Genomic DNA, 20,496 nt, shown 5'->3' on the forward strand with positions numbered 1-20,496 from the left:
CTGGGGTTCTTAGCACATATGTTTTCAGCCATTCTCTATGCAGACCCTGCTAGTGAAATGGCAGTGGCAAAGAAACCTATCCCAAGGACAGCATTCTTAGACTTGTCTTGCCAATGAGGGTGTGAATACAATCCATGTTGGCATTTCCCCAGCTTCCCAAGTTGTGTGACACAGCCACTGATGTACCTGTCAGCCCTGTGGGAGCGTAGCTTCAACTTGAACTCTAGATTAAGGTTGGATCCCAAAATGGGAATGTAGCAGCCAAGTCAACTAAGCTGTACCAACTGACAGAAATACTTGAGAAAAGAAATATTCATTCCTTTTCCACTTTGGTTTCTTTTAGTCTTCAGAATGCAGGCTCTATTTTATGCTCTATCCACACAATCTTGATTCATGTTATAAATAACATACTGAGTGAAAAGCATCTGCCCTGACTTGAAAGCAGTGAGTCTAGTGGGGATGCCTTCTAAAAGGACTGAGCTAGTCACACCAGGTCCTTCACAGTCAAGACAGAAATAGGTACCTCTGAAAGCAAGTCCTGTCATCCTGAAATAGATGTGTGAGACAAGGGGAATGAATTGCCCCACGGTGGTGCTTATTTCTTGCCATAATCCTAGCCAAGTGACAGCACCAAAGACCTGCTTGCAGTGACAGACTGGGAAAAGCCATCTCCTCAGCTGCCACCTAAGTGCCTTTGATATGGAAATCAGTGAGCCACTAGCACTGCAGAAGTTTAACTTCAGAGATTGCTGCTTATAGCATCTCTGGCTTCATTTTAAGGCACCTGCTCATGTAAGCAAAGCAGGAGATGGAGCTGACGAGGCACCTGAGACTTCAATAGCACTTAAACATGCACTTAAAGGTACATGTTCTGACAGTAACCTGCCAGTGTACCTGAACCTTTCTTCATTTCCAGTTTATTCTGGGGAGGCAGATTGTGAATTACACATCTTTAGAAGATATTCTGAATTCACTGTAATAAAAGCTGTGTGATTTTACTTGTGAACCCTGGCAGGCTTAGCTAAGCAACAGGGGCAACAGCCAGAATTCATAATGCATGTTTTAAAGTGCATTTTGAGGTTCACTTTTCAAACTACTAGGCAGTTATTCAGTGTGTGAATATTTATTTTACTGTGTCCTTAGTCAGTGCAAAAGTCCATCAGGCTCAGGTATCCTGTTTTTCACAGCAGCTGCTAGTGAATGCCTAGGAAAGAGTATAAGAACATGACAAGTTTATGGTATGACCTCTTAGCTTCCAGGCTTCAGTAAATAGTTCTTTGCTGATGTTGTTAACAGGGCTGCCAATTAGGAGCAAAGTAAATGGGAGGTTTATGATGTGACTGTGCACTTCCTAGCTGAGCTACACCTAAGCTTGTGAGACACACAGACTGTTTCCCGTTTGAAATGTTCCACAGACGTGTAATCCCTCACATCACAATTGCTATTTTTAAAAAGTTATTTTCATGTCATTTCCAGGTGTCATGGTCAGAGTTGCCTCCCTGTCACTAGTCTGAGCAAAGTGAAGTGCCACTAATCCGAGCAAAGTGGGAACAAAGTTTATTTTTAAAGCAATACAGGCTTGCTAATGGTTTGAAAACAAAACATTCCGAACTCCATTTGGTTTGAATTTATCATCTAACCTATTATGTTTGGTAACATATTAGGAACCAGTGAGTATGTTATTTGTCATAAGCTCCCCAGGACGTAAAAGGTGAAAAAATAAGGACTGAAATACATTAATCTTTGCTTCATTCTTTTGCAATCCAAGAAGAGAGTATATACAAAGTACTTTAAAGCCAATTCCTCTCTCAGCTATGTACGTGCAAATCCTGAGCACTTACAGGGTATCCAATGAATTCTGGCTTGGAGTAAAAGATGTCTACAGCAGCACAGTGTGGAAACTTCTTTCAGGACCCAGTTTTGCCTTAATTTCATGTCCTTATAGCTAAGAACAGCACTTGAATGTCAAAATATGATTGAACAAGAGGCAAAAAAAATTGGCAAACAGGACCAGCCTTCTTCACAGGTCAGGTGCAATTTCAGTTTAGCAATATTTTGTTGCCCAACTTGAGATACTTCAAAGAGGTCTTGTGTCCAGACTGAGGAAACCAACCTTCCCAGAAAGTCAGAGCTTTTCAAGTGTCATGGAAAATAGACCCAAGATGAGTAGTTCCTTTTGAAGGTTTTGGCCAAGGAATTTTTCCAGTAAAACTACATTCCATAAACATGGAGCAACACCTTAAGTAGAAAACAACAAATGAGGAACACCGTGAGGTTGATTTGAAACAGAGCTGTATATTCAGACAGTGAGACAGGGAGAAAGCCTGTGAGAAGGATGTGACAGGATGCCAGGATAAACATGAGGGCAGACGGCAATATTTTCATCACTCTGTAATTGAGAGAGTAAAAAGAAATTCATAGCTGGAATGGAACTTATCAACCAACTCTCTTGGTGTGCCTATTTCGAGCAGAGGGGGAATCAACAGAGGAAGAGTCTTGGTAAGTCGCTGCTGGAGGAGGGTGTGCAAGGGAGTGTGTGAGCTAGAGAGCAGAGAAGGAAAGTACACCTGTACTGGGGACTGGAGGAGAGGAAAGGAATGTCTGCTGGAAAATAATTCACCTTTCCTGCATGGCTGCAGGTTCTAGGCTTTCTCCGGCCCTTCCTACACACTGGAAACATTCTCCAAAGGCACGCTATGGGGAAGGAGAGCAGCAGGCTGCCTGCCCTTTTTCAGAAGGAGCAGCGTGGTGGCTGAAAAGGGAGCTATGGGAAGCCCTTTCCTCTCTGTTGCTCCTGCTATCTGGGGGGTTTCCACTCTGTAAAAAAAAAACCAAATCACCTGCAGCTTTATCTAGTGAGACACATCAGCTCTGTGGTATGTATTTAGCACAGTGCAAAATCTGAGTGAAAAGAAGTATGCAAGAAATACGGAGTCTAAAAATGAAATGCTTAAACTTTGCATAGAGCAGTTGGTTGCTAGAAGACAGAAAATCCAGTCCAGGGACTTGTCCAGTTCATCAATATCTGTATTGTAAACTCACACTGCTGGTTTATTGTGGAAGTTCTGCCAGGGATTATTGTGGGGGTTGGTTTGGCCTTTTATTTTTTAATTTTAAAGAATTATATATGTGTAACTTATACTCCTAAATTTTGTGATAGGAAGAAAGAAATAATTTGGGATTAAAAGCTATAGGCATCATGCATTCTGCTCCAGACATACATGGCAACTAATGTACTATACAGGACACTTGATGTGGATTATCCTAAATTCTATCTTTGGATGAAGAATGAGTGATTCATGCATGTCTCATATTCCCCCAGCTTCTTTATTTGTGAGGTTGCTAATCAGACACCAGCATGGCTGATATTATGCAGACATGTAAGTGTGCATCGAGATGTGAGTAGTGAGCTGGTGGCTCAGCCTTAGAGCCGGTACAGTGACCAGATTCACTGCTCATCCACACTGTTTGCTGTACTGGGCCTTTGTTCTGGTTCTGGTGACCTGGGGAAGGGAAGAAAATGTCGTGTGCACCCTGTTCTGCAGGGCATGGGCAGGCAAATACCTGGACACCATGGGGATGGACCTCAGCCCTGTGCTGTGTTCAGTGCTCCACTCACCCTTGCAGCAACAGCACAGAACTGCCACGTGTCAGGCCAGATGTCCCTGCACTGCACCACAGACACTGGCTCCCACAAGGCTTCAGTTTGCTTCCTTAAGGAGATGGGAGAGAAGGAGGCAGAAGAGGTCACCAGCCTCTGCAGAGGACATCCCTCTCCAGGAACAGTTGCCACCCCACCATAACCTAAACTTCCCCCATGCATCAGTCAAAGCTGCAGCTTTCCTGGGTCTCCAGAAAGAGTAACCAGCAAAGGGATGGCTTTGCTGCACCTAGTGGCTGTCCTGGTGGTGATGGCTCGGGGACTGTAGAATAAAAGAAGAGAAATTCCAACTGTCAGTGAACAAAATGCTTTATATGCATCCTACAGAGTACTCACTGCATGCTAGGCTGCAGTCCAGCCCTGGAGTCCAGACTCAGCTTATTGGTTAGTGCACGTTGCTCTGCACAGCCACATGTACAACCCTTCATCCTTGTTACGCAGAATTTATAAGATCCAATAGCATGCATTTAATAACACATTGGGAAATCTCTGGCATTCTGCAAGTTTAGGCAATAAGTGTCTCATCTGAAGGAATGCACTACAGGTGTAGGACCATTTTAAAGGGTATTTATTTTCTCCTTAGTTCATGCAGGTACAGTAGATTTTAGCCTGCCTCTAGTGGACTGATTCTGCTTGTAAGGAAAATTAATCTTCCTACAAAATTGCATTTCCTTTTTTTTACATATAGGTATGAAAATAGTTAAGAAAGGCAAAGATTACTGTTATCAGTCAGGAAACTGGTGTACAAAGACAGGTTGTACAACTTCCCTGAAATCTTCCAGCAAGTCACTGCCAGCTAGTCCTGTGCCCTAGCCATAGTGTCTGTCTGCCTCACCGGGCCAGAGACTGAAATCATGCAACAAGTATTCATTGATTTCAAGGAGCCTGGAGAATTTCATGTTCCCATGCACCAGTCCCCTGCTGCTGTGTTTGAAATAGTGTTGCCAAGAACTATTCTGTTCTGCCTTGTTGCTTTTTAAAAATTTTCACGAAATCTAACTTCGGCATTGGTTCTCTAGCACAGAGAGAGAAAAAAAACTTCTGTCAAAACCAAATCAAAACCTGAATATTTCCTCTCTTGCCCATTTCATCATGGTGGTACTGGAGTCCTGTTGAAAAGAAAGTAAATAGCAGAGCCCTCACCTGAAGTCTGCAAAGGCATGAACCTTCAGCTGAGATTGGAATGTTTGTCTGTGGCTGAGTGACACCAGCAGTAGGGCTGTGTGCGGATTTACAGTGTATTTGGATAACTATAAGAAACTAAGTTTATCTAAACACTTTCTTATGTTATCAGTGTGTTATCCAAACACTTTGTTAGTGAGACTGTGAGATTAGGATATGTGTAAGCCCACCACTACTTTAATACATTTACAGAGTTCCCAGCTTTAGGAACTTGGGTATAGATTCAGCAAATGGAGTTGCTCCAAGGGTATGGAAACCACTTTTAGCTCATTTCTGTCATAATACTCTCCAAATACTTTAGCAGAGGAGGTCTGCCACCTGAAATGTCTTCCTCTGTTTTAAGCTCTATTTATTACCCAACTGTTGGTTTTTTTCCTTAATTTACTGTTGAGAACCACTGTCTTTAGGGACTTTACACAGTGTGGGATGCTGGCTATTCCTGGCTTGTGAAGAGTTCAGCTAAGGCCAGTGGAGTGTCTATTCATATGCTGGTGTGGTTTGACTGAGAAAAAATATTTAAAGACTGAACAGGAGTGAGACCATAATGCCTAAATTAGCAGTCAGGCACTGGATGAAACAACTGACCCCTTCCAATGATTTTACTAACCATCCAGGAGCTCCTGGTGCCTTCTAAGCCCCTGGGAGAGCAGAAGGAACAGAGAGGTCACATCTTCTGAGCCCGACATTGTGGCCAACAGACCAGCAGCTTACACTTCACTAGCAAATGTGACAGGAGGGCACGGAGAGGCCGTGCCCAGGGAAATACTGTCATTCTGCAGGCTCCAGCCACAGACCACAGGAGCAGTTATTTTGATGCATTTATGCACTAGCAGCGCTGTTAGGGTCCCACATTTACATAGGCCATGGGGTGGGTACAGTCTGGTTAACTCAGGTAAGAGTACAGACTGGCCACTCCCACTCAGAACAGCCCCAGTGGGGTAGCCACTCCAGGTCAGACCAACCCAGTATCATGTGTCAGCCAGTGGGCAGATGCAGCTTTTTTGGGGAAAAATATAATACTGGGATAGGCATATAGTGATTGTGTATGTGTTGTGTATCTTACCTGCATTCACGTGGCTCGAGGTCCTGGGCCATCACCTGGAATTTTGTGCTTAATGGCCCTTGCTGAATTTTTCTTCCAGGGATTTAATCCTCTTTTGAACTCTGCTAACTTCTGGCAACCACAGTATCCTCTAACAATGACTTCCAGGGGTCAGCTATGGATATATGAAGAACTATTTATGTTCATTCATTTTGAACCTACCCCTACTTACTGTTCCCAGCTTTATCCACTGCAAGTAAAGACCTCATAATTACCAAATGATGGGTAGACCTTTGTAATAGCACAAGCATGTTTGCTGGTTTGCACTCAATTACTTTTCCAAAAAGTTTTAAAATCCTCTTTGCTTTTTTTTGTTCTTACTCAGCGCTTGTGCGGGATTTTCATAAACCTGTCCAAGATCTGTTTCCTCTGTGATAACAGTTCCACTAAATCTCATCACTGTGCGCTGGATATCTTTAGGATGTTTTTTATCCCATACATTTATCCACCCTCAAAAGCTACAGTTTTAAGGCCTTCTCAATCAATATTGTAGGAACCTTCAGTGTTTACAACCAATTTCTGTTTTGACTGACAGACTATCATCACTATATTTTGCCAACTCATTACTCAGTCCCGTTAAAAAAATCATGTATGGATAGTAGAGAAAACAGGTTCCAGCACTAATGTCTGTGTGAGTCCTCTGGAAACCCAATCCCATTGTGAACATAGATTATTTATTACTATTTTTGTTTCCTGTCTTTAAGCTGCCATTAAACCACAAGCGGATTTTTCCTTTTTATCTATGATAGCTGAGGTTCTTTATGATTGCTTGGTAGAGGATTTTGGAGGAGCCTTTTTCAAATCAGATACTATTCATTTTGCTTATTTAACATCCCATAGCTCCTCCACAGGAGAACTGATGAGATGAATCACACTTTCTTGCCATGACCCTCATCCTCCTGGCTTTTTGTATATGTCCTTATTTCTGTAAGTTTGTCTGGGTGGCTGGTGGGTCAGTCACCTCCCTGCCATCCTTTTGTTCCCTAAAACATACCACTGTTGGACTCCTGCACATAAATTTCTAATCCTCTGCTTCTGTGCTGTGGCTAGGCCTCTGATGTTCTTGTAATCAGGAAGTATTTTATGTAGCATTGATTAAGTGGGTCTTAAAATGCAAATGGATAGTCCTCTGATGCTGGAACAGGGACACTGGAACAGAAGAAAAGGGCATAATGTGCTATTCAGAAGCCTCATCTCCTGGTTTGAAGTTTATCTTCAAGGGTGTGTGTAAGCCTGTCTCTCATGCATAAGAAGCCCTGCATAGCAGTGTTCACTTTTAAAACTCACTATCAGACAGTTGACACAGCAGCTGACTTTCCTCCAGAACACATCAGTATCGGGCTCTCCAGTGGAACAATCCTCTGTTGTAATTCCGTGCAGCTATTAGCCGTCTCCATCTCACTTCCTGGCGATGCAGAAATCTCACATAAACTTATTTTCCTTTTGCCCCAGTCTGATTCCTGGCAGCCCAGATGAGCTGCAGAGCCTCGACGCCCCAGCACGGCCTCAGGGAGAAAATCAAAGTGCCACTGAGCCAGAGGGAAGCATTTCTGGCTGCTCTAGAGTCCCTGCTGTTTCATGCCCTGTATGAAAGAGTTTGCAGCCTGTAGTAATCCCAGCAAACAACTCTCAAACAAATGTCTGTGTTCAAACATAAAACGCTTTTCCTAAACAGCAGGCAATGAACTTCTGCTTTTAAAAGTCCTGGCCCCAGAGATAGGATTCAAAACATGTGAAGTAAGTGCCAGCTTCATCTTAAACATAGCTTTGGGTTCCCTGCATGTGCATTTTTTCTCTTCCCGAATTTGAGAAAAGAGAAATTGCCTGTACTTAGCACATGACCTGCTGTGCAGGCATCTGTAAAGGCAGGTACAGGCAAGAAATAGAAGATGTGTGGATAGGATAGGGATATGTGGATAGGACATCAATATCCAGGATATACTGCATATATAAGGTATTGGAGTTAGGCCATAATCCAGCAAACTGAACTATTCTTCTACCTCCAGAATTATAGAAGAGAGTCCAGAGATCAGCAAGTTGAAAGCAGATGCCTGATTTTTTTTCTTCTGTGACTTGAAAACAGGAGTTTCCTGCTTCTTCTAACTACATGTCACTAATGTTAATAACAAATGTGCTCCTCTAGTGGATAGGAAGCTGTTTTGTTCTCACAGAACCAGTGCTTACTAATGAAGAGAGGCTGTCAAGTTGCCATTAAATTTTAGATGTGAAATAACGAGATAAGTGCAACTAACAATAAAAGGGAAATGGGTCACTTCAGGAAGATCAAGTGGCTGATTTCTGTGTGAGAACAGCAGGTTCAATCCAAGCCTGAAGAACTCCGTGCCAGGTACAACATCACGGACCTATCTCACAGTTCACTGGGATGCATGCATTCTAAGCTGTAAATCAACAGTCCTCATATATATATATATATATATATACATAGGAATACAAGTGGGAAAGTGCTATTCATCTCAATTTATCTTCAACTACTCCACTGTAGTGTTGCCTCATGAGTAATACTCTAAGGCCAAGGTGGTGTGTAGAAACTCACACTGTTGTTTTACCCAGAAAAGCCAGTCATAAGAAGATAGTTTGCTATCAAATGCATTTTAGCATTTCTAGACCACATTGCATTGTCTTCTCCAGCTGATGTCAGCACCCCACTCACTGTGAAATGGAAGCAGATCTCAAGTACTGCCTGAGATACTACAGTATCTACGGGCTGCCCTGGGGTAATTTTTCCTTCCAATAGTTTACTCTTTCTTTCTCACACCAAATGCCATTTCAGGGAGAAAAGGTGGCAGAGGGACATAAAAAGCAATTAACAGAAATGAAGTGTTGCAGTTCTGCCTATGAATTCACACAGAGAAGAGTATGACTCCTTGAGCTGACTTTGCCAGTTACACTGTGTCTATGCAGTTGTCAGAAGTGCTGTGCTGTATGAATGTCTTTAACTAAAGATTCCTGATATCCCAGAGTATTTTGGTATCCATCAAGTTGCTGATTGTCATGTTAGATGTGACATGTAGTTATTACACTATAGAAATCAGCATGGATATTTCTGATTCAGGTTTTTAAAAAAACACTAATTCCAGACATGGTTTTATGAAGGAATCTCCTTTCCTGCAGGGATCAGTCACAACATGGGAACATGGGGTCGGGTTTTCATTTCATGGGACTGTGCTTTTGTCAAGACTGGCAGCAATTTCAGGGGTGTGCTGGAGCTCCCCCACAGCCCTTGTAAAATCCATGAGGAAGCTTTTATTTTGAAGTGCTTTTATGAGATGTGTTAGCATGAAGTTCAGTGTTGCTCTATTAACTATTCCAGAAACAGTCTGCAGACTGAGACTGAAATATTAATTAGTGCTATTATATAACAACTTAGACTTCTGTAGTACTTCTTGTCTGAGAGGTTGATGGCCAAAGGGGTTTCCTCATCTGAGTGACACATTTTTGAAAATAAACAGTGAGTGTCAAGGTAGTCACCAAACAAGGATACAGTCATTTTAAAAGTATGCAATGAGGGTTACTTCTTTCCTTCGCCATGCACAACTTCAAGCACAGGAGCTTTCAAACACGCACCACAAGACCAGCTAACTCTTGTTGTTTCTTGTTTTATTTGACTACTATGCAAGTACTGGACTGAAGCCAAAGAATTCAGCCTCGGCACAGGCAGCACTCATCAGCACCAAGCCTGGGGCAACCCTCCAGCTCTAAAGTTGTGTTTGGACCCTCATGTCTGGGAGGAAGGGAAAGTCATCACCCTGAAACAGAGGCTTCTTATTCTGTCCTTTGTGACCTCTGAGATGAGCTGCTGGGGATGCTGGCAGGGCAGCTCTGGCCTGTTGCCTTACCCTCTGGTGGAGACATGGGAAGGATGGGCAGCCACAGGGGCACTGAGGCTGTACTCTGCTGTCTGTTACAAGCATATAACTGGGCTTGTTGAGCCCTTAGTGGACTTGTTCACTAGTATATACACCTTACATAGGCTCTTGCCTTGGTTTTTGTTTCTTTGGACTGGCTTTTGAAGCATTTTATTTCTCTTAAACTGCTTCCTACTTCCTAGGAAGAATGCAGAATCCCATTAGCTGAAAAAGTCAATGCATTTTCCAACAGAAAAAGAAATCCTTCTGAATATTTAAACAGAGTGGTATGAAATGCTTTACATTAGCACTAGAATTTTATAAATAGAATTAGGTCAAAGAACTGTAGATTAATCAAATAAGAATTTCCCTGCGCAGAGGTAATGTCTCTTTGGATAAACACTATGCCTGTCATTGACATTTGGGGGTCTCTGGGATATTTATTCCTGAAAAGACAGCAGCAGAGTGACTGATACACTGGCTAGGCAAGCTGGGGTAGGAATGGGAACCATTCCTTTTCCCTGCTGTTCAGGCTCTCTCTGCTCACACCTGTGAAGCACTCCTGCCTCTTCTCTTTGCACAGCAAGGAAGAGAGGAGATTGGTCAGTCCTTCTGCCTGGCTGCCAGTACCCAGCCCTGTTTGGGATTATAGATTGTAGTGGTGCCATGTCTTTGGTCTTGAGTTTGAAGTCTCTTCTTAGAATCTCAGAGAAGACCATGCAGCCATACCTGGAGCACAAAGCAGCACGTACAGCACTTGCAGGTGCTGTTAATGGTAATAACAGGTAATGGAGGCTTCCAGTCCACAGCATTCATTTTAAATTTCTAGTACCCGAAATTACATTTCTCCATTTTATGGCACTGCACAAGTCCCACATTGATGAGGAATAAAATTCATAAGGTGTAATGAGAACAGATTGCATTGCAGTAAAACCCTGCCCTAAGGGGGCTTGCATGGAGCAAAATTTTAATGAATAGTTGTGAGTAAGAGCTGTCCTACCCCCTCTCACGTTTAGGTGGCTACATCTGCCCTGTCCTTTGTGAAGAGGCGAGTCCCAGGCAGTGCCACCTCATGGTGCTGCCCTGGTCAGCATCTGTGAGACTGGAAGGGTGAGGAGAGCTCCATTGCACCATGGCATGTCGTGACATATTGTTGGCCTCAAGGCTGGAGAATAGGACACAGACAATAATGTCACTGCAGGTAGATGTCCAGGTGGAGTTTGGGGAGGTCAATATCTCCCATGGGTTGGGATGGGGGTTGAGCCCCTTCTGCCTGGGGCTTGCAGCCACTCCAATACTGCTGTCAGCTGCCAGGCCCCAGCTTGACACTGGTCTTGTGGGAAGGGGCACGGAGGTGGCAGCACCATTCCTCAGCTGTGATTCTTAGAAATCAGTCATTTCCTCTGATTCTTAGAAATCAGCATATACTAGGTGTGTATTAATCCAAAATACTTGTATTTTAAAATGTAATGAAAAATTATTTGACTAGGAGGGCATTTTCAGTATATTTTCACTCAGATTTGCTGATAAAAATGACAGTGTTCTGCTTCCATATAATTAATCAAAGAAAGAGCATCTTTGGCAAACTCAGTGGTTGATGTGTGAGGGCAGAATGAAAACACATGCCTGTTGAAAAAAACCAACAACAAAAAAGAAGACAAGGCAAGGTTATGGCAAGGAACCTGAATAACAGAGAACCTCTCCATCCCTTTTCCCTCTTCCAGGCTGTGACCAGCTCTTGGTAGCATTAATGTTAGGGTCTCTTGGGTTTTGTTTACTGCTGAGCGACTGCTGCTAGATGTTCGGTTTTTTTCATCCCAAGGGCTTAGCTTGTTCCAGTGCTCGTTGTACTGTGCAGATTTGGAGATTCAGACAGCCCTTCCATAAACGGACTTTTTCTTGGCAAACAGGAGTATGATTTTTAGAAAACTAGTGAGGGCATCATCTCCAGAGATGAGTCAACAGCTGGGCAGCGTAGAGCAGAGGAGGAAAAGGTTTTCGGCAGCCCTGATTACCCTAAAACACGCATTCCCAAGCGTCTCCAACTATTTCTTCTTTGCTTTCTGAAGTGGCCCGGTGCAGCCCCTCTGTGCGGGGTGAACTCCGGCCAGCCAGGGGGCTGCCGGGACAGGCTGGGGCTGGGGCAGGCTGGCTGTCCCGCTCCGCAGGCTCACTTCCACAGGCAGCAATGGGAGCGATTGGCCCGCGCGGATCATGTGGGAGAAAGCCGGAATCCCGGGCTATAGTAGCTCTTGGCACTCCTTTTTCGTTTAAAGCGCTCGCTCCTCGCAGCTCCCTGGGGCGTAGAGCCTCCCTGCTTTCCTTGCCCTGGTTCCGATCTGGAGCAGCGCCGCGGGACGGCCGGGGCGAGCCGAGGGCAGCGGGATGTTGAAGCAGGTGCCCCGGGCCGCGGGCACCGCCTGTTTCTACCTGAACGCGGTGTCCCCCGAGGGCCAGGAGCTCTTCTGGCGCTGCGATCCGCCCTCCCGGCGCCCTCCCTACAGGACCAGCAGGATTCTCGCCCGTCACCAGCTGGTGACGAAAATTCAGCAAGGTGAGTTGCTGGCAGGAGCGCTCCGCAGCCCGGCGCTGGCGCACGGTCTGCAGGTCTGCTCTTTCGTAAGAGAACAGGTTTTAATGCCTCATGTTTCAGGCTCGTTTCCTGTCGCTATTCCAAACTAACCTGGCTAGAGACGGTGTTATAAACGACGGGGTTTGAAATAGCCATTCATACCTCTCTGTTTCCACACATGCATACATACACCGAAAACCAGGAGACAGACACTAGTGCATGATTAGCTATTTAACTAAATTGCCTTTTAATCATAAACTACTGTGGTATCTTAGGTGCTGAACTTCGTCTTGTCTGACTGTCTGAGCAGTTACTGGCACCAGTTCATCTGCTCTGATTGCTACAGGTCAAACCTGCCCATGGTAACCCACAAAAGGAGAATAGATGGTCACCCAATTAAAAAAGAAGCAGAAGTCTGGTGGGACTGGAAGAAGGCAACTGGGATGACATCTTTTGAAAACAAGTGTGTGTAACTGTCAGACGATTAGAAAACTTGTCACATCTCCTTAAAAATAATTGCTGACTTGGCTTTCTGCAGCTGCTTAAGCAGTTATCTAAGCAGTCATTACAAATATATTGATTTGTTCATTTCTGAGTGTCTGTCTATGGCACTAAAGCTAAATGCAAATTGGCCTCAGAACAAATCCTCTGGCCTGTGCATGCAATTTAAAATCATCTTCAGAATGTCTAATGCAAAGATAAAAACCCTAACCAACTGTACTGATTTTTCCTGATTAAAAAGAAAATCAATACATAGTTTTGTATCGATCATAGTTTTGTACGGAGTCCTGTTTTCAAGAACACTAGTTTCCAAAGTGGATGTGGTCTGACATGCAGAAAATGTCATGTTGGAAAAAAAAAAATTCCTGATGATAACAGTCACTTGCTGGACGGGTTACAAAAAGGTATTTGACTCTGCTAACTAGGGGCAGGCATAGAGATAACATTATTTATGGTCATATCTGGCAAATATCACAGAAATTGGTGTGAGGTTTTGACCAGCAGCAGTTAAATGGAGTGGCTATTTCTGTGTGTTGCTTTCCAGTAAGATTCTCTGTATCTGCGGCTGTCAAACTCTGGCAGAAGTACAGAATATAGTGATGAAATTTTATTGCATTTATAAAGAAAACAATCTGTAATTCTTTGGCCAGGTTTAAAAAGATGAAAAAGATAGTTTCTGTGGCAATTAGGAAAATGTGGTTGTTTGCAAGGCAGTCTCAGGAACTCGTCATGTTTGAAGGATACCGGTCCTCACTGCAGCTCTGATTTCAGGAAGGATATTATGTCACTCTGTGTACCCAGTGTATGGCCTCGATTGAATGGAAAGAAAGAGTAATTTATTTCTCTACAAGTTTATTTGAAAACGTTTTGGGTGCAGTGCTAGTACCAACTTAGTGTTCAAACAGCATTAACTGAGGATATGGTGGATTAACACACCTCTTCTACCTGCCATGGTGCAGTTTAACATTCCCTCTTGTAACCTGTAATCTGTCTGGGACAGCCAGGGCTGCCAAAGCCAGTCAGTGGTGCTGAGACTTTGGAGAAGCTGCATGGTGAGGAGTTTCAAAGTTGTAACTTTCCTTACTGCAGCTTGTTGCATGGATGGTCAGTCTGTGGTGAATGACCTCTGCTCCTCTTTCACAGCTTTCCAACCTGTTCTGCACAGAGCTGTGGAAATTATATTTTTATAGTACCTTGATCATGCGATGTATGTTACCGCTCAGTATATGAAATATTTATGTGTTTTGGGTCACTGAGAATACATCGTTGCTTCCTTCATTTCTTTTACTGATGTATTCTGGGGACACTGTTGGTCAAGTGTCAGTTCATTAGCAATAGGGAAATTACATATGCAGATAGATGCTGATGGCTGTCTGTGAGTCCATAATAGGCAGACACACATCTAGTGCAAAACCAAGGCACACATTTTTTCTACAGTGCCCCAAGTAATGACTAATAATTTTGATACAAATAGTTGTGTTAGCATTACCAAAAAATCTAAGCCTAGCTAATATGACTCAATTTGAAACCTCCAGTTTGCACTCTGGATGAAAAACCTAGATCCATCAATCCCTCACAAGACTTTCACTAAGTTTTGCTGGGTCAGCATGTCACCCTCTCTGCTTGCTTTGTTCAAACTGTAAGCAGTGTGAGGGTACTGGCTCAGTCCCCACCCCTGTCCCAGAGGGTACTGGAAGAGTAGTGTAATATGGGTGTAGTTACCAGTCTGTGCTTTTAGAGCTGAATGAGTTTTACTCCATTAACAAATGGGATTCATAACTAGCAGAGTGCCACAGAGAAGCTTGTCAATAATATATTGAAAAGTAGATCAGGAGATGCAAGATGAGAACCAAAACTTGCTTTCAGTCATCCAGTTGAGTAAAGCATGTAAATCATTATTTAGTTGCTTGAATTTGTGTATCTTTGAGTCATGCATTTTAAGGCCATTAAGACAAAGTATTTGAGCATAGCTACCCCAATTCTTGTGTTAGCACCTCTCCGGTCTAATAATTTGAATTGTAGCATATGTTTAGAAAAAGATCCAGCCTGCATTTTAAGATTGCTGGAATGGTGAATCCTGCCTGGTTAATTGCTTTGCTGAAAACAGATCTGCCACATGTTTAAGTGCTAAGTTGCCTTAGGGCCTGTTTGAATACCTGCTCTCTACTTCTTACCCAGTTATTTTTCACTTGCTGGTTTTCAGACTGGAGGCACCTACAGTAGGATTGTTATATCAGGGAAATTTTTTCCTTAGTGGAAGGAATATTTTACAAAATCACAACATAACCCATTTACAATGTATAAAGCAGTCAAAGCTTCAATTCCTGGTCAGTAATGCAGTGTGATACAAATTGTTGCATATACTGCTATCTTTTCAGTCATTAGCTGCATGTACTGTTCTAAACTATGCTAATTTATCATATCACATACAGCTTTTCTTCCTTCTTAAAAAACACATTTGCTGAAGACTATTTCCTTTGTATTTTCCTTTGGTGTTAGTTAAAAATAAACTAAATGAGTCATTAGAGGAATTATGCTATTTAATCATTTCTAAAAAGAAAATTACCACAAGGGAAATGACAGGAACCAGACTGTTATTTCAATCAGATCATACTTCGAAAGTCCTAAATATTTGGTTTATGTACACCACCAACTCCTTGAGGCAGAATTATGAAGTGGCCTGTGAATGTGAGTAGTAATTATCTGTTTGATACTAAACAGGTATTTTCAAGATGTGATCTTTTTGATGATTCCCTTTCCCCCAGAAGCCCGTTAGTTTCCACACTGAAGGGGACACATGCCTTGGCATAAAGGAACAGGGTGTAGCATGCTTGGTCTGAGGTATTTATTCAAACTCTGTATGCAGTAACTGTATGAGAATTCATTAAAGATTACTCATGTTTTCTGTAAATAAATAACGTGGTGACTTTCAAGAATTTACATTACATGAGTCACAAAGTTGTTATTTCTTTCACAGTACATGGCAGAACAGAAAATATAAAAAGTAGCTGTAGGTAAAAAGTAATGAGGAATTGAGGCTGTACCCTGAAAATGTTAAATTGAAATCATTGCCTGTGCAGTACAGGTAGAGTGTAAGTCAAGGTGAATGAAGCCATGTCTGCCCCAGCACAGACAGGCTGGTAAAGAAATGTTCCCTTTCATCTTCAGTAAAATTAGATTCTTAACCTGCACATCCACTAAGACAATAATATGAAGAAACAAATGAAAATAAGACAAATTCCTATTCTCAGGGAGTAAATTCCTGCCCACAGTGCGTAATGCTCTGTAATTTGTCTCAATTTATGTCCACAGGCAAGAGCAGTTGAGGAAAATTGTTCGATGGAGCGGTATTAAATCAGACTTTCAACTTTTCAAGGCAAACTCTCCATTCAACACTCAGCAGAGGTTTTATACTCTTAGGTGTTGTAATTTCAGTTTTGATCTTGTATGTCTACTATTACCTTTGGGTCACCTGGATTTGTCTGGTTTGAGCGAGTTTTAGAAGTGCAAACAAATGCACTTTTTTGTCTCATAGTCTTTCCTTTGGAGTTAGTTCAGTGTGTTTAATTCTTCCCTTTTCAAGCATGACCAGAATTTGTGGAAAGTGTTACAGAGGTATGCAAGTGACTTAGAAATAATTATGCAATTCAAGTGACTTAAATTTCAACAATTAGTGTACCATAAGCTATAATATACTCTCATATTCAAAAGGAGAACAGGGAAGTCATGTAGGTGAAAATGTTGCAGTCAAAGGCTGCATTAAAAAAGCCTGGATCAAATTCCTGGTACTCACATAGGTATGGATAACAGGATGGGAAATGAGATACAATTAAAAAATTAAAGACTGTGAGTTTGGTCAGACATACAAAGAGGACAAAATAAGGGTGTTCAGGCAACCTGAACCATAGCATTTCTCGTGTTCTGGATGCTGGCCACTTTACCTACACATGTTTAAACCTCACTGTTTGAACACAGGAAAATAAAAGATTCACCAAAAAGATTCAGCCATGGTGGTAATGATACGAACACCTCACGTATGTCATCTCTGACCAGTGCTGGTGGTCTACTGCCTCTTGAGCCTGTAAGCCAGTAAGTCAGGGCAGCAGCAGTTTGTAGCCCCTTTTCAGCCCCTGGTGCCTCCTCTCGTGGTGCCTCTGTGTCTACGCTCCAGCCCAGGCATGCAGAAGAGGACAGAATTGGGGCTGGGGTTGCCTGGAGCACCAGGAGGAACATCCTTAGCTGCAGAGCTGCTTTGCAGACCTCAGCTGGGACATGGTCCATCCCCCTCCACTGTCAGATACATGTGGGGCAGGCGTGTGCTCACAGCAGAGGGATCTTTGGGTTGGTTGTTTCATACACTCTCTAAGGTCCCTTAGAAACTGAGACCCTATGTCACATGAAGCTTCCTCACCATCTTTTAATCCTTACACTCTCTTTCCTCAAGTTCTTAGACCTAGACTTGGAGAAACTAGAGTTCTTCAATTAAATAATAGAATTTCTTTAAAAATATTTTTATTATGTACTTGTACTCTGAAATGGTTGAAGTACTTGCGTGAAACTTCAACACAAAAAAAAGTGGTGAGCATCCTGAGAGGTATTTATAAGCTCAGAGTGCCTTGAGATGTGTTTATATTAAAAAAAATATTGATGTATAAGAGTGCAGTCCAGCTAATTAAAGTTTTAAAAAGTTGTACTTCATAAACAACAGGACATTTAAAAGGGAGAAACCTTCACTGGAGCCACTACCTGGCAGAAAGGTTCAAAAACTGAAGTTATCAGGAAATACCTGTGTGGCATGTAACTAGAAATGACCTGTGTGGTACTGGAGATTGGCTTCAGTAATAATGGCCATTTCTGGCCTTAAAGTTTCACAGCCTCAAAGTGTCAGTGGCACTTCAGCTGACATGTGCAGGTTGGACACCAAGAAGTAAATCTTTGCTCTTCTTTTGAGTTAGGAGACTTTTGCTCTCAATTTCACTGAAAGCAGGATTTCAGCCAAGGTGAAATCTTAACTTGAGGCTTTCTTGTTTTGGAATTGTGAAATGAACAGCTGTAGTTGTGCTATATATATTTTGTATTGATCATGGAGGAGACTGAATTTCATATTAGCCCCATCGTATAAGTAGAGACAGTAATATTAAAAGACATTTAAGCCAATAAATGCAAGATTTATGCTCAATAAATAAATCACTAGAGTAATAATAATCAGGAGGGGAATTAGTTTAAATTTAGAAGAAGTGATAAGTCACTGTGGTATTTAAAATGCTGCATAACAGAAGTAAAATGGAAATGACTCACAAAAATAAAGATAATATGTACGTATCATCTTTGTTACTCGCTTCCTTATGTCTGTATTTATACAGAAATCCCTGAAAATAAAGTGCAGTATTTGTACCATGAGCTCTGTAAGTGTTCATTTAAAAAATCTGCAGTTTTAGGTTCCAAACAGATATTATTATTCTTTCTTGGCAATAGATAGCTATGTACTTTTAATTTTTATTCAAATGCAAGCTGTGTAGTCATTGATAGCGTCTTAGCCTCACCATTGTTTTTATCTTACTCCTATCATATGATATTCTCAGATGTTTAATTGCACTTAAACAAATATATGAGCTGTTTCATATAGGGCATCACATATGTTTGGATTAGTGCCTAAGGGACTGAGAAAACAGGACCCTTGTAACTAGGTTATTAAACAATTGTCCGTAGTTGAGTTGGTTACACCTTGTAATAGCGCTTTTGAGGGTAAAATGTTAAATTACATGTCCTGTGAGCTTGATCCAGTGTATACTAGCTGTGTCATTTCTTATTTATACTCATTTTATAGATATAGAAATGTGAGCAAGTCAGAAAACCCTCGTCTTTGTGCCTTGTGGTGCACTTTTGCTTAAAAACCTGATGAGTTTCCCCTTTCAGATTCAGTTTAACGGGTCAGCTGAGCACAACATAATATGGTGGGAGAGAGGACGGCTTGAGTACCTTGAGCTGGACTTTTTAAAAGCTGTTGAAGAGGAGACCATGATTCAGAGGACTTGGGAGTATTACAGCTTGGCTGAAAAGGATGTGTGTGACTCAGTTTGAAAACATCTTGTGGGTTTTCACCTCTCATTTGTTACAGGACTGAGTTTAATTCTGCCGGGAGAAAACAATCACCCCGTAGCAGTTCAGAATACATGGGATTTTGATTAATACAGACACAGAGATGGACAAAAGTTTCTGTCTTTGTGATAAGTTAGGTAAACTCAGCAAAGTAACTTGGTTTAAAATATGGGCTGCACAGTACATCTTAAGTAAATACCATCTGCCAGGCGTGGAAGCTGCCTGCCTGGAACATACCAGACATTTTGCTTTCCAGTCAAAGCCCTTTGCCAAAGAAGGACTCGGCCCTGCTACTTACTCAGATGAATCTTCCCCTGTACTAAAGGAGCAAAATAATACATCCTAATAATGTCAACTGGTATTGTTTTAATGAGCTAGATGTTACAGGCCTTTGGCAATGACTGTGCTCTCTTTTAATCAGATTGTGGTTGGAGGAAGGTCTGTTTGTGTGAGCGAAGTTTTCAGGATTTGGAACCAAAATCTCTATATATTTTTTGTCATCTCTTTCCTTTAGTCCAAATGGCCTAAAGGGTATCTGATTTTTTCCCCCCTTAATGTGTCACTAGTGTCTTTCATGGTTTGTTTATTTTATTGACTGTGCTGTGCTTGTTTCTAGTCTTCCATCACTTGAATCATTTAGAATATGGGTAAAAGCAGTAAGTTCAAACTGGAATCTCTAATTTAATTCTAGCTTGTATCCTCTTTAGTCACAAACACACAGCTGCTGGCATCCACCACCCACCAGACCTGCCATTTTCTGGGAGATTTCTCAGCTTCCTTCCTGGAATCACATTTGCGGGAAAATACGACACCCTCAGCTTTAAGAAAAGGCAGTACAGCTTTTACTGCTGAATGGGGTGGGAACTAAGGATGACAGTACAGCTTTTACTCCTCTATAACATTTCTCTGCAAGGAACTGCTGCTTCTCCAAACCCCATGCTGAACCATGTGGTTTTTCCCTAGATCTCTGAAAACGCGTTCCCCTTCCTTGCTGCGTGTATCCTTTGGGCCTTTACTTCAATGTCCATTATCCACATTATTATCCAGAAACTCCTGCTTGCAGATATTAGGTGTTAACACATCGTGTTCCTGTGTTGTTAGAGCAGTAAAATGTCCCTCTGAGTGAGTTGCCATATCTGTGCTGCTAAATAAGAGGGATGAGAGGTGAGCTTGAAGTACCCCCTGGGCTGCTGAGCAGATTCTCTGGCTCTGTTTTTCGTTTCTCCAGCTGGTTCAGCTCAGACTAAGCCTCAGACAGGACTAGTTGTAGGTAGTGAGGACATGAGCTGAGTGATGCCACTTGACCAAAAAGCCAGAATCAGTCTGTGTTTCATTTAGCCGTGTAACTGTAAGCCCCCCTTGCTGTTGCCACAGAAGGTGCAAAATGAGGAGAAACCTTGCTCACAAGATCTAAAGATCCAATATTAAAGTTTCTGTAGTCTTGCCCCTCAAAAGAGGTAATAAAATTTTTAATGCTTGAAGTTTCTGATGGAAGTACACAAAAGTAGATGTA

At 42.2% G+C, this 20,496-nt stretch overlaps 1 protein-coding gene across 7 annotated transcripts in view; it reads left to right on the top strand.

The window, feature by feature from the left end:
- STARD13 (StAR related lipid transfer domain containing 13) overlaps positions 1-20,496 on the top strand; it is a 329,105-nt gene that overhangs the window by 201,991 nt on the left and 106,618 nt on the right. Inside the window, exon 1 of one of the 7 annotated variants that reach the window (XM_008631440.2) lies at positions 12,016-12,365. The exons of the other annotated variants lie outside the window; for them this stretch is intronic. Within the exon in view, the coding sequence (XP_008629662.1) occupies positions 12,197-12,365 (169 nt within the window). The 5' untranslated portion in view covers positions 12,016-12,196. Of the gene's footprint in view, positions 1-12,015; positions 12,366-20,496 lie in introns of those variants that run through there. 7 annotated transcript variants of the gene reach the window in all.

Source organism: Corvus brachyrhynchos, unplaced genomic scaffold, assembly GCF_000691975.1.
Source record: "Corvus brachyrhynchos isolate BGI_N302 unplaced genomic scaffold, ASM69197v1 scaffold103, whole genome shotgun sequence".
Classification (NCBI taxonomy): domain Eukaryota; kingdom Metazoa; phylum Chordata; class Aves; order Passeriformes; family Corvidae; genus Corvus; species Corvus brachyrhynchos.